The sequence below is a fragment of the Ictalurus punctatus genome, chromosome 12 (genome assembly GCF_001660625.3).
Source record: "Ictalurus punctatus breed USDA103 chromosome 12, Coco_2.0, whole genome shotgun sequence".
NCBI lineage: Eukaryota > Metazoa > Chordata > Actinopteri > Siluriformes > Ictaluridae > Ictalurus > Ictalurus punctatus.
In genome coordinates, this window is record NC_030427.2 from 28,365,694 (window position 1) to 28,380,808 (window position 15,115).

Consider the following 15,115-nt stretch of genomic DNA (forward strand, 5'->3'; position numbering starts at 1 on the left):
TATATATATATATATATATATATAATCTTACCACAATTTAAAGTGTAAAATTTGATTAAAACCATTTTACAGTAAAAGCAGTAATAACCGGACGCTGTACGCTCGCTATTGCGCATGCGCGTGCTGCACTTCCTGCCAAATAGTTGTCCCTAACAACCCAAGAGCTTCACTATAGTGTAAAATTTCAGCCCGGAGGATATTTAGCTTAGCTTAGCTAACGCCTCGACTCGAGCGACGCAGTATAATGGTAAGGGTTGATTTATCCTATATGTAGATATCAATATTATATATCGAGTTTAATTCTCACTCTTAGCGGTATTTTAAGGTCATGGAGTAACCATCCGGTGAGCTAAGCTAAATAATACACGCTAGCTTAACGACGTGGCTAGCTTGCTAAGCTAACGCTAGTTTAGGTTTAGTCTTAGGGTTTTTAAAAAAAAAATGCAGAGTCGAACCGTGTATTTAGTTCCAAGTATTCGTATAACTGCTTTTTAAAATAAAAATAATTTAACCTATTATATGCGCACACTTGAGTCCAGGTTCTGCTTTGTGCACACAACACACGTCTCGCTATTACCGTTAGCTTTAGCTAATGTGTTCACTCGCGGATTGTTTTTTCCTTTTAACTCAAATTCAGGGCATTCCTATTTACTTATTTATTTATTTATTTATTTATAAAGTCGCCCAAAACCGTGTTCGTGGCAAACAAATTCTCAGAAATAAAGTCAGCTAGTTTCGTTTATTTTTTATTTTTAAAGAGGTTTAAAAAAAAAAAAAAAAAAAAGCCAGCGCTTTAAATTAGGATAACACACGGGACGCGTCCCAAATAGCCGCGTACTCCCTAAAAAGTGAATAATACAGCGCGCGTGAAGAATGGTCTCTACGCCCTTTTCTAGTGCACTCTGGAGTGAGTACGCGGTAATTTGGGATGCGGATGTGAATGTCTCTGTATGGCAGATGGATTGAGCTTCACCTTCAGCACAGACGCGCTCGCCCTTGATGTAAACACGCAGCCGCTGCAGATTTTAATTTTAACTCCTAGATAAAGGCTGGGACAAGCTTCATCCTGACTCTTTTAACTCAGTAAGTCACCCTGCAGGGGTGGTAAGGGTTAGGCAAAAAATAAATAATAATAATAATAATAAAGAAAGAAATACAACCCGGGCACATCAGAGTCAGGGAGGAGCTGTGGATCAGACATGGGATGTGAAGCTTTGTGATGAGCCATTCCTTAATCAAGGGTTGAAGAACACATACACATGTGCGCGCACACACAACCGCCGTTTCCTGTTTATAAATCACTGCCTAAAATATTCTCTATCTGGTACTCTTTATTGAGTACATAAACACAGTGTGGCTTGTTCGCTCCTTCAGTCCTGTTTTGTGCACACATAATAAATAAGTCTTCCCTACTAAACGCAGGACGCGTTACGGGTCTCCTGAACCCATGACAGTACACCGATAACTAAGTCGGGTGGTACTTGTCAACCGATGGTTTTTAAAACTGTTACCGAATGAAAACGTAACACTCGGAGTAAAATATTTCTGAACGTTAGTTCAAAAATGAACAGTACTGACTGCACTGAAAATGTACTGTATTTTTATTTTTTTTTTAATGAGATAAATATTAATATATATTAACTGTTAGTAAATATTAACGTATATAAAAGATGTACATCCAAACTGAACCAAAGTGTAATGCTCCAGATAACAAATAAAAATAGAGATGTCAATAATAAAAAACAAAACACTTCGAATAACACGACAAAATTAGTCAGTTGTAGGTTGTTATTTCTCCTCTAGAGGCCGCTCTCGTACTGTATAATGACAGTGCACGCTTCTCAGCCACTCCCACAACTGACACAAATATCGCTGTGGATTTTTTCCCCCGATAACCGATAGCACGTTTATCGGTGCCGATTAATCGGCAAAACCGATCGCTCAGTCGAGTTCTAAAGTGTAACGTAAAGCCAGCACAACTTTTCATTTTTACCAGTCGACCTGTAAAAATTGTATATGTAAACATCTGTAATGTGAAATAGTGTTTTCAGGGCAGAACTAAACAAACACAAAACACCATTTATATCTTCCCTATTATGACCTCGGCTGTATAAAGCATTACAGAAATAACATCTGCTGTTATGTAAATTGTAAATATCCTGTAGAAGTTTTCATTTGTTCAGGTGAAGTATCAGGTTTCATGATGATGATGATGATGATAATTCATGCTTGGAAGCATCTGAAACAGACTCCGAAAAGCCCTGAGCGTTAGGAAGATTTTATCTGTCCCTCGTCCAAGGGAGAGGTAGTAAACCCGCAAAGGAGCGGCGTGTAAAACAAAGCACAGACTCGCCCCGGTCTACGGGGAAACAACCAGCGGTGTGATGAGTAACAGTTTTCTATATTTTCAAAGATCCTGCTTAACAAGAAGTACCTAAACACTGTGGAAGAGAGAAGCGTCTTGAAATGAGCAGTCCTGCTGACTGGAAGTGTTATTCAGTCATGATGTGTTGTGACTCATCTGCAAGGCTTTAAACAGATCTAAGGAATAATGGAAAATCCCTGATATACCGTTTGACCTTAGGATGCTGTGTGTGTGTGTGTGTGTGTGTGTGTGCGGTTATGATGTCACGGGTGTGACTCGGACATGGTGGTTAAATTTCCGGGGATTTCCATTTATTCGTTAGATCTTCTGAAGCTTCTCGGGTGGCGGTGAAACAATATGGATGACCGCATGATCACGGTCATCCATATTGAGACGTGCGCCTTCGCGTACTAAAGCTGTGAAGTTAACGCAAAATAGTTTTTCTCACACACACACAGCTGATCTTCTTATAGGTCTCTGTCACACAGTGTCATGATTACAGAGGTAGGAGTAATATGTGTTTGTGTGTGTGTTTGTGATTCAGGGCCTGCACAGGGCCAGGAGCAGCAGTAGAGTGTGAGCAACCGGACACGTCAGGACACACAGTGCCGTCCTCACACACACACACACGCACACACACCATCATGGAGGAGTCACAGGAGGCGGCAGAGCTCCCGGTCAGTCCACCGTTAATGAGCTTTATTTATTTACACACTTCTCAATGCACTAATATCTCTGAGATCATTTACACCGATCCTGATACGAGAACCTTCTGACCAGAAATGTGTCTGTGTGTGTTGATTGAACAGGCAAAGAAAGCGAGGCATGACCCAGAAGTCAGTCAGGAAGAAGATGCGAGGTAATTTTGAGATATATATATATATATATATATATATATATATATATATATATATATATATATATATATATATATATAAAATGGACATTTTGCATTTCCTATATCTCGAGTACCTAATAGTTGTTGTTCTTATAGAGGCACGGTTGCTCATAACAACCGAGCAGACGTTTTAGGCTCTGAGGTCACCACTTACCGTCCATCATCCGCTGTTCGCCTTGATTCTGGTCCGTATACTTCATCCTTCTTTAGCCTCACTACTACTATTAGAAGCTCATGGTACTATCAGCTTGATCAGTTATTTTGTATTTTAAATATACTTTGCGGTGTCTATCAGTTCCAGGGAATCAAGAACGTTCAAATCAACACATATCATCAGGCTGTGACTCAGATCGCTCTTACACTAAAGGTATTATTATTATTATTATTATTATTATTATCATCTCAAAGGCCCTGTGTCGTGACTGGTATTAAAGTAATGTTTATATATATATTTTTTATTTTATTTGTCTTTCAGTTGAGACATGCAAAGAACTCGCAGCTACAGAATCTGAATATACCTCGCACATCTACCAAGGAAACAAGTAAGAGCTCAGTGCCGTTGTTAAGGGAGATTTATCCTGAATAGAGCTACAACAACTAATCCATAATAATCGATTATGAAAATCGTTGTCAACGAATCTCGTTATCGATTATTCGGTCTGCGCACAGTACGTTTACTCATTATGTTAGTTCTGTTCCGAAAACACGCTTCGGAGAGTAAATACTAAAGTTGTGTTCCAAATGAAGTACTATACACTTACACTATGCATTATGTACTCTACCGGCTAGTGCAGTCTTTCCGCCCCCTAGTGGTCAGTGGTGTAATTGCAGGGAGTCCATAAGAAAGTTTTTAGAATGTTTAAATAATATTATTTATTTTTGTTAAATGTATCAAAATATCTTCAAATGAGATGTTTTACAATTACTCACTTGGGTTGTTCGTGTGCATTCACATATATCTGGTTAGCTGAGCTGACGATTGTTCATTGATTATTTATTTTAAATTTATTTACAAATGATAAGTTCAAGTGTCACATTGATGGAGAAAATAAACAAAAGATAATTCAAGAGTCAAGTTAAATGTCACACCAACAATAATATGTAATTGAACCTTGTATTTGAACCAATCCCCGGGGAATGACAGGTTCTACCAATCAACTAGGGATTGCTAGGACTGTAGAATTCTGTGCTTTTTGTTGAGGTGGGGGGGGCACGGAATTAAACTACAGTCTTAAATGAATGATATATATTCTGGTGTGTGTGTGTGTGTGTATTGGGTTCTTTTCAGTCTTATATAATTGGACAAATAGTTGTGCAAAGTTTGTCTTAAGTTTATATTTGTAACACTCAGTTTGCGTACACACCTCCATGTACACACTAACACGGATAAATTTAAAAAATGCCTCCCATCACTTTTGCCCGCTCATCCACACTATTAAAACAACACTTTTGACCTCCAGGATTGCATTTTTTAAAAATCCGCTCTCCACTGTGGCCAAATTTATTGTGGATAAGATAAACGTAGCTTTTCAAAAAAGCTGGCGTGGAGAACACGAGTCACGCAATTCCAGGAGGCCTGAGCACATTTTCGATGCGTGCTTGTGTATTAGGCATTTTTCAAACTTTATATTTGAACGTTTTATATAGTACGTGAGTGACTCTTTTCACACAACTGCAGCATCAAAATAAAGGAAAATGATATAAAAAGTAGCAATTCTGACACCTAACGCGCATGCCTGGCATAATGGGGGGTTTTCCTAACCCCTTCACACTTTTTTTTTTATTGTGCATGGGAATATTTTCGAAAATGTGGCCAAAGCAAAGAACTGCAAGAACTAACTTATTGTGTAGAGTTACTCCCTTACATGATGATATTCTGTCTCTCTTTCTCCCTCTCTCTGTATCGTAGCCCTGCAGTTACCACATACGACAGCCAGGTGGCGTTTTCTTCTCTGGGTCAGTCAGCAGCGTACAGCACCTTCAGCCAGACGGGCCAAACCTACGGCCTGCCTCCGTTCGGTCTGTCCCAGCCTGGAGCGTTACTTCATACCACTTTACCACTCGTGCTGTCACTGCATTTAAAGCACCAGTCACTGCACACGCAGCTTCCATTCGCATTCACATTTCCACTCACGTCCGCTTCATCTCATTCTCTTTTCTCTGCGTTCTCTTTCTTGTGTACGTGTGTCCTCTTTTTGCTCCATGCCTCCACCCACACCCGCGTGGCCGTAGGTGCCATGTGGCCGGGCATTAAGAGCGAGCCCAGGCTGCAGGACGTGCCCGCTGCTGTCCAGACGCCGTTTCTCAGCTTCAGCACAGCTTATACTTCAACGCAGCCGTGCCAGACCCACTACTCGTACCCCAGCCAAGGCAAGGCGGCTCCTTTCCTCCCTCCCTCACTCACTCACTCACTCACTCTTGTCCTCCTTCTGCACTTCCTACAAATGCTAAGCTTCTCATGCGCTGTTTTTGTTGTAGACTTTAAGCAGCCACATGTATTACTCTGTTTGCGAAGTACAGGACTCCGTGATTTTCCGACTGTGTGAAGTGCAGGGCAGTATTAGCGCTCGGTTAAAAATAAGCGCAAGGGGCAGCGAATTTCAATTTGACTCATGAGCAAAGCGTAGACCCGAAGCCCGCGCTGCTCTACTCTCGCAAATGTCCTTCGCGTGCATGAAGTCTTCGCGCTTTGCCTTCCATGCTTACGGATTCTGCTCAGCCCTCCTCGCGCTCCTGATTTCAAGATGCCACTTAAAAGCCGTGAGATGTGTTTGTTTGGTTTTTTTTTGTCATAACATTTGCTTTAACGTCGTGAAAAAACATGTCATCTTATGTCGTTTGTCATCACGCGTTCCATAACATCTGGAACTTGTCGCTCTTCCCATGAACCTTGAGCTCCAGTGAGCCCCCTGACTTAACAGTAACCTGACTGTCCTCTCTCTCTCTCTCTCTCTCTCTCTCTCTCTCTCTCTCTCTCTCTCTCTCTCTCTCTAACCTCAGAGGGACGTATGTACAGCGTATACATTAACTAAATTTAATGTAAATATTCAAATGGTATGAATACAATACTAAACAGAGAGAATCAGGATATTGACATTAAGATTTCAATCAGTAATGTAGCCTGTTAATTATATAAATAGCGGGGGGGGTTAGTTGTTTTTTTTTTTTTTTCTCGAAATAAACAATACTTATCATTTATTAATAATCATTTTGCAATAAATGTGGCAGATGAAATCCACGAAGTCTCGTCCACAGAGTTTAACGTACAGCTACGTGCTCGTGTTTTACTGAACAATGTAAACTCAACCCGCATTTTCAGTCATTTCTCATAAAACGACACAAACATTTCCATTTTTCTTTCGTGTTTTAATTTGATCTCCTCTGATCATTTTGCTCATATGGTCTCCTATTTGCTTTTTATTATTATTATTATTATTATTATTATTATTATTGCTTCAGGTTCCTGCTTCACTACGTCCAGCGTGTACTCCAACATCCCCACAGCCCCCACTGTCACCACAGCTACCGCTACACATCAAGTGAGCTTCAACAGACCCCACGTTAATTTCATTTAAAAGAAAGGAAAACAGCTGTAGTAAAACTTGAACCTTCAATCAGGATAAATGTCATCTCAAAACTCTGGCCATTGCGATGAAGATTGCATGCTCTTACTTATTTTCTTCTCTAACCTGCAGGAGTTCTCCAGTTATAACTCACTGGGACAGAACCAGTTCTCCCAGTATTATGTCCCTCCCAACAGTTACCTCCCGCCCGCACCCCCCAGCAGCGAAGCGGACGGAGACGACGTCTCGGTGCCGCCTTACACGCCTGTAAAGACCGAGACTAGTGCCTCCACAGGACTGCCCAGCTCCACAGGTTCCTCACGCCTATCACAATCACACAGGACTTTCAGAAAGCAGCCGTCCCGTACTCGATGGTTTTTAAACCCCGTTCGTTTATCGCCTGCGTGAAATGGTCTCGTTGTTCGAAGGCGTTATGTGTTTTCCCATGTAAGGAGTATACAGGTGCATCTCGAAAACATTCGAATGTCGTAGAAAAGTTCGTTTGTTTCCGTAATTTAATTCAAAAACTGGAGCTTTCATATATTCTAGATTCGTTACACATGAAGTGAAATATTCCGAGCCTTTTTTGTTTTAATCTCGACGATTACGGCTTACAGCTCACGGAAATCAGAAATCCAGTATCTCAAAATATTCGAATAAAGAATTTATAATACAGAAATGTCGACCTGAGACGACTCTAATCACGTAATTAAATCAAAACACCTGTGAAGGTTTCCTGAGGCTGTAATCTGTCAGTCTGGTTCAGTACACGACCACAATCACGGGGAAGATGGAAGTAAACGTTGGGTTTCATTTGGAAATCAAGGTTCCAGAGTCGAGGAAGAGTGGAGAGGAACAGAATCCAAGCTGCTTGAAGTCCAGTGTGGAGTTTCCACAGTCAGTGATGATTTGGGTTGCCATGTCATCTGGTGTTGGTCCAGTGTGTTTTCTCAAGTCGAGAGTCGATGCAGCGTCTACCAGGAGATTTTAGATCACGTCATGCTTCCATCTGCTGACGAGCTTTATGGAGATGCTGATTTCCTTTTCCAGCAGGACTCGAACCTGCCCACAGCGCCAAAACTTCTAGTAACTGGTTTACTGACCGTGGTATTACTGCGCTCGATCGTCCAGCCGACTCTCCTGACCCGAACCCCATAGAGGATCTACGAGAGACACCAGACCCGACGATACAGACGAGCTGAAGACCGCTATCAAAGCAACCTGGGCTTCAGAACACCTCAGCAGTGCCACAGGCTGATCGCCTCCATGCCACGCCGCATCGGTGCAGTAATTCATACAAAAGGATCAAAGCCCTGACCGAGTATCAGCGCATAAATTAACATCCTGTTCACAACGTCCACATTTCTGTATTATAAATACTTTATTCTAATATTTCGAGATGCTGGATTGTTGATTTTCATGAGCTATAAGCCGTAATCATCGAGATTTTAAAAAAAGGGGGGCTTGAAATATTTCACTTTATCTGTAACGAATCCATTTTTTAAATTAAATTACGGGACCAAAAAAATGTACTTTTCCGTGATATTAACATTTTTTGTGATGCACCTGTACATCGGCTTTCTGTCATGTCGTGTTATACCACCGTGCACAGTCGAATACTTGATTCTGATTGGTCACGATTAATTTTCCGTAACGGCGGCTCTAACAGTAGTCTCGGGTACGCAATTTCATCGTATGTAAGGTTTCCACTTCAAGTCCTATTGGGGAAAAGTGTTTATATTTCTCATTCGTTTTAAGTATTAGAGTTAATCATAAATAAAAGAAAAACACGTTTATATTTCTGTACGTCTGTGTGTGTGTCTCTCTCTTCTTAGCTGCGTCTCCAGCCAGCGTGACCCTCCCCCCGGGCGCGGCTCAGGACGAAGCCGCCCGCAGAAACGCTCCGCCCAAAGCGAAAGGCAAAGGAAAGAAATCCGACAGCGGTCAGTCGACAGACAACGACCTGGAGGTAGAGACGATGTGGTGTCACCCGAGTCTAAACGCTTTTAGAATACCGGTTTGTTTCGAACCTCACTTCATCTCTCCTGTCTTTCTCAGCGAGTCTTCTTGTGGGATTTGGATGAAACCATCATCATTTTCCACTCTCTTCTCACGGGGTCGTTTGCACAAAAGTTCGGCAAGGTACCGCAAGTACGCAAAGGGTGGCGAAATATTAAACACCAGGCGTTGGCTTTGGATATGTAATATACGTGGAATTTATACGTACAGTACAGCGTACACTGTTCTTCCCTTCTGTGGTTAAAATATCTGCTGTTCTGTAATACAAAGGCTTCATAGTGCACGTTTATCCCGACGTATCCGAGTTTTGCGTTCTCTTCCTCCAGGATCCCGCTACGGTGCTTAATCTGGGCCTGCAGATGGAGGAACTGATCTTTGAGCTCGCAGACACGCACCTGTTCTTCAACGATCTGGAGGTGAGCCGCATTTCTCGTTTCGCCGTTCCTCCTGGATCCGTGTGGGGAAATTTAAGTCTGCGATCTGTTTGTGTTTAGGAGTGCGATCAAGTCCACGTTGAAGACGTGTCCTCTGATGACAACGGACAAGATTTGAGGTAATGCGGGAATAGAGTGCAGTATTAAAAGATACATTTTGCCAGTTGTAGCTTCGCTGTTAAACATGTACTAGTCCTATTTCAGCTTTTAATTACATTATAATGGATAAAAGTGCAACTGTAGGTTTGTCTCCTCCTCCTTCTCCTCCAGCAACTATAACTTTTCGAACGATGGGTTCAGTGGAACGGGTGGAGCAGGAGGGCAAAGCTCCAACCCAGCCGTGCAAGGTGGAGTGGACTGGATGCGCAAGCTGGCCTTTCGGTACCGCCGCCTTAAAGAGATCTACAATGGGTATAAAGGGAATGTAGGAGGTAAGCTTTATGCTACGCTAACTCTTGATTTGGATTAGAGATAGACAGACAATCGGTTTTACAGATGATATTTTCCCCCATATTGAAGCATTTTTCCATAATGGGTTATCGGTTTTGTAATATCGGATCCATATTGCTAAACCTGAGTGACGACGCTGATGAACTGAAGAAGGCGGGGAGCGTAATGAAGTGTTTAAGCATTGTTAGATTAGCGGTAAAATGAAAGATGTCTCGGCCGTAACAGGCTTAATAAGGCTGTTCTGTCCGTGCAGCTCTGCTGAGTCCCCTGAAGAGGGAGCTACTGCTGCGAGTGCGCAGTGACATCGAGACCGTGACGGACAGCTGGCTCAGCACTGCCGTCAAATCCCTCCTGCTGATCCAGTCCAGGTCAAGATCGCGACCTATGACCTTTCTCATGGCTGCCACGTGTAGAATTTGCTCGGACAGGTTTATTCATGGCTCGTGATGATGTTTGATTTGATTGCAGGGGCAGATGTATGAATGTTCTGGTCACCACCACTCAGCTGGTTCCTGCTCTGGCTAAAGTGCTCCTGTACGGACTCGGGGACGTTTTCCCCGTCAACAACATCTACAGCGCCACCAAGATCGGTAACGATCGGCTTTCTCACTCCTTATTCAAGATTTATTTTTGTATCAAAGAGCGTTTTTTTTTTTTTTTTTTTTTAATAAGTGTTTTGGTTTGTTATGGCATGTCAGATGTTTGTGTTGATTGACAGGAAAGGAAAGCTGCTTTGAGCGCATCGTGTCACGTTTTGGAAAGAAGGTGACCTACGTGGTTATAGGAGACGGCCGGGAGGAGGAGTTCGCAGCTAAGCAGGTAAGACGGGGATATCATAGAGGGATAGAGTACCGCATCGATCCATGAGAGAAATTCACTTGTAGCAGTACAGTAAACAACAACAACAACAATAAACACAGAGTAGTAAGTTAAATAAATAAATAAAAGTCAAAGAAATTAAAAATAAAATGCTAAGTAGCCAAAAAAAAAAATTATATTGTCACAATAGGTTTTTTCTGAAATATCATGAATAGCTTTTATATATATATATATATATATATATATATGTATATATATATATATATATATATATATATATATATATATATAATTTTTTTTTTTTAAAAATAAAACTAACAATAAACTAACTGTTGTGATAAACGTTTGTGCTTTATTAATATTTTTTATATTTAATTTTTTTTTTGTTTAAATAAGAGTGCTATTGTTTTATTATACATTTTTTTAAATTATTGAGGCATTACGTAAAATTTTGTTTGTTTATTTATTTATTTCGTGTGCCACATCTTGATGATTATAGCGTATTGTGGATTTTTTTTTTTTGAGAAACACGATGATTTTGTCGTATCGGCTAATTTTTAGTACTTTTTATAAACCGTTTATTTTTCCAAGATCCAAATGTTTGAGGTGCCGTGAGGATTGTTTTTGTTTCATCAGACAGTAATTAACTCCAGAATACGAGACGGTCATTGTTATCGCTACAGCGTACGATTGACATATTTTACATGCTCTGCAAAGGCCAGAGTTGCTGTAGTTTAAGTGTGTTATCTCTACACTCGAATGTAACGAATGTCTAACGTGTGTGTGTGTGTGTGTGTGTGTGTGTGTGTGTGTGTAGCACAACATGCCGTTCTGGCGAATCTCTACTCTCGGTGACCTGGTGTCTCTACACCAAGCTCTGGAGCTGGACTTCTTATAGAGTGCACACCCAGGCTCTTTCTCACTCACACACACACACACACACACACACACACACACACACACTGAGTTTTGGACACCCGATGAGGCTGGGAGAACAGAAGAAGGCTTCGAGCCTGCAGGGAATCCTTCCACTACCTTTAAGGCAGCTAAATACCCGGGCATATGCGAGCGTGGAACTGCGAGAACATCTTCAGACGTACACAAGGATGGCGAGAAAGATCCGGACCTGGCCCTCGTACTGCCGGCCCGCCGCACAAAGCACTGCGTGTTTTTATGAGCATTTCTGTTCAAACTGGATTCACCAAAGGAAAGACCAAAGCCCTGCTCTGGTGTAAGATTTTGGAATTTTTTTTTTCTTTCGTCGATTTCTTTCTTTCTTTGGTTTTCTAGTTTGTGTTCCTGATCCTGATTTTAATTTCTGCTGGACGTGGACGTGTTTTTCTGTTTTGCACTCGCATCGGACCGGACTGACGGCAGAGCCCGAACGTGGATACGGAACAGCCGATTGGGTTTCTCTCTGACCCGTTCAACTCGTTAATACGCCGCATTCACATTGCACCAAAACACGTCCATCAGGTGGTCTACAGTAACGATATTCACTTCCCGTGCACGTACATTTCATCACTCTCACTCCCATAATCCTCTGCAAGAACCCTTCACTTTGCTGTAACGAGAGCGCTTCATAAATCTGTTAATGGCAACCTTTTTTTTTTTTTTTTCTTTTTTAATACCTGGTACTCCAATTTGTTTCCTGTGACTTTTACATGAGCCGTGCGTGTGCGCGCGTGTGTGTGTGTGTGCGCGTGTGTAATCAGATCTTCAGTATCAAACCCCGTGGATTCATAAGCATACTAGGAAATGATCTGGCTCTCGGTGTATTTGAATGGCAGGCCATTAAAGGAATACTGTAGTGTTTCTCATCTCTGTCCGTTTAATCAAGAATGAACCCTCGGTACTCGCTTATCATTAAAAAATAAATAAATAAATAAATAAAGTCAAGGGTGGTTTAGGAGTTGTGCTAATAATTTGTGAAAACGTAACGCGAATGAGACGGAAATTCAGTAAAGGTTCGCGGACGTGAAAGTTCCTTACGGATATTTCAGCCGTCTTTGGGGTTTTGTCATATCCGTAGCCTTCTTCTGTTTGCGTTTATGAACAATCGTTACGTAAGTTTAAAACACAACACATGCAGTTATAGAGAAATAATCAACTGTTACCATATTATTGATGCGGAGTCTTTCCAATAACAGCACTTCCTGTTATTCTCATCATACGCCACGGCGATTAGCCAACCATTACATCGCTTTATTAATTAAAGAGCGACTTGGATACTTTCTATCCAGGTACAGTTACATGCACAAGTTCAGTGAGTTCCTGTTCTCGCTTACGTTCTGTTAAACAGCCATCGCGACCTGGCCTGTTAACGAGAAAGCTGTTGACGCAAAGGCTTCTCCTGTCTGAAAACTTCGTGAGAACTCCACTGTTTTCAAGCAAAAGCACCGACCCTGGAGACTCCTTCCGTAAGCGTTAAATCTCCTCGCAGGAATCCAGAACCGCCGTCAGAGCCGCCTGCCGCTATAGAAAATTCATTAACGCCTCTCCGGCCTATCAGGAGAGAGAATCCGACCCCGTTCGTCGAAGCGCTCTAGAGAATTCGGCGTAAAATGTTCACGTAAAAGCGCTTTTCCGTTCTTTCCTCCGAACGGAGAACCCGAGCGTCAGTGCTCGTTCGTTACGGCTGAAGACGAGGTGTAAAAAAACGCCGGAGTATTCCTTTAACGTTGGCTTTCTCAGCAAGTACGCCGAGGCTCCGAGCGCATCACGGCAATGAGATATGCAGCTACCACGCCAGACCGACCTTCTGCTGACGTCCCCTTTCTGCTTCCCGATTTTTTTTATTATTATTATTATTATTTTATATTTTTTAATCGAAGCGTATACGAGTTAAAGGGGAACTGATCTAGTGGCAGAGAAACACCATCCCTTTAAGTCCAGTTCTCGTCAGATCGGAGTCGGTCAGCGTTCTAAACTTACTCACGATGTCCTTAAAAAGCGTGTCGTGATGAATTATAACGCAATGTTGATGTTATGTGTATAAATATAAATAACGCCCAGCATTATCCCAGTGCTTGATTCGTAACGCTGGTAAAACCACACATTTTGGGAAGAGGGGAACTCGATATGTGCAATATGTTTTCGGTCAGTGATCTGAACTATGAAGAAGAAGAAGAAGAAGGAGAAGGAGAGGATGATGGGAATTCTGGACGTCGTGGGTGCTGTGAGATTCGACTGAACAGTGCTGAGCCTGAAGAAGAATACGAATAAATTGGAAAAATCATACAAGCAGCTTCGACTGAATTACGAATGTCTTGTTTTTTTCCTGTACTTATTTATATCGTGCCTTTTTAACTATAAACCTTACAGTGTATCATCTTAAAAGGATTTGCTGTAATACTGCAAATGTTTAGATGTGTTTTTTTCCTGTCGTTTTTATTACGTCTTCGTTGTATTAAACATGTCTACGAGGAGGAGGATGTGATTTTTTATTTTTTTATTTTTTGTTTTGTTTTTATTACTTGATTCTGAAGCCCCGTCGTGCTCACGCCTTTACGACGACCGCGACGTTATCGAGCGCTCCCGCTCCTGCTCGCAGTGTAGTGCCGGTTCGTGTGTAATTAACGGACCCCGTCGGCACGTGCCTCGGTCAGTTTTTCCCTTCACGTCTTCGTTCTGGTGCACAGAGCGAAGTGGGCGGAGTCTTGTCTGTTTCTGTCCTTCGCTGATCACTTTGAGACTTCAACTGCATGGACAATCAAGGACACGCTAACGGATCTACAGATTCAGCGTTTTGTGAATCCGGTTAAAAAAGCGGTTCACGCTCCAAAAATGTACTTTTTGTTGATGTATAGCATATGTGATGATCTCTCTCTCTCTCTCTCTCTCTCTCTCTCTCTCTCTCTCTACACTATTGTCATCCTGCTTTTATTTTTATTTCATCATCTCCCATGCTTGCTTTTTTTTTGTTTTTTTTGTGAGCAGCGTGTAATTATGTTTGAGCCAATGCTCCGCCTCTGATGATAAAGCAGCTATGACAAATCATTTAGCCCAGTAATTCTAAATATAGAGAGTGTGTGTGTGTGTGTGTGTGTGTGTGTGTGTGTGTGTGTGTGTGGCGCGTGTGGCGCAAGTATGAATGGTTTCTTTGGCAAGTACTCTACTCCTGATGTGACTTGACTACATGTTACATAGGAAATAGTTTACTAATTGTACTCTGATGCAATTTCTTTTATTTTTTTTATTTTATTTTTTAATGTTATTTGATGATTTTTATTATTTTTTTTGGTGACCGGAATACTGTTTTTTTTTGTTTTTGTTTTTGTTTTTGTTTTTTTTTGGCCCGGATAAGTTTTCCTGTGTATTATAATACTGTTTGTGGCAGCATAAATAAAAGGTTTTGAAACTCAATCTGATGGTGTCACTCCACCGCGGCGCAAATACTTCTTATTCATTTGTACTGAAGTGTAATGCCGCTTATTTTTAACATAATCCTCATTACAGATATAAAGGAATACTCCGCAGATCACGTAACCGTGGGAATATGAACATTCCATTTTACACAATAAATTAAAAACAAGACGCTGAATGGAAAGAGCATGAATCAGTGGAA

General features: G+C 41.5%; 1 protein-coding gene across 5 annotated transcripts; it reads left to right on the forward strand.

Moving 5' to 3' along the window:
* The first annotated feature begins 124 nt into the window (after nt 1-124).
* Nucleotides 125-14,913, forward strand: eya3 (EYA transcriptional coactivator and phosphatase 3). Of its 5 annotated transcripts, none has more exons than XM_017481819.3 (19): nt 125-247; nt 2,910-3,042; nt 3,175-3,224; nt 3,360-3,448; nt 3,559-3,630; nt 3,739-3,805; nt 5,173-5,282; nt 5,496-5,633; nt 6,723-6,802; nt 6,959-7,139; nt 8,662-8,795; nt 8,885-8,977; nt 9,172-9,261; nt 9,340-9,398; nt 9,550-9,710; nt 9,983-10,097; nt 10,198-10,319; nt 10,448-10,548; nt 11,366-14,913. In XM_017481819.3, exons 2-19 carry the CDS (start codon nt 3,010-3,012, stop codon nt 11,444-11,446), a joined length of 1,776 nt encoding a protein of 591 aa, XP_017337308.1. In that variant the 5' UTR covers nt 125-247; nt 2,910-3,009; the 3' UTR covers nt 11,447-14,913. The 5 variants fall into 5 exon arrangements, with proteins under 5 accessions (XP_017337308.1, XP_017337310.1, XP_017337306.1 ...); XM_017481821.3 differs by having other exon boundaries at nt 8,885-8,968; XM_017481817.3 differs by having other exon boundaries at nt 5,173-5,633.
* The last annotated feature ends 202 nt before the right edge of the window (nt 14,914-15,115 follow it).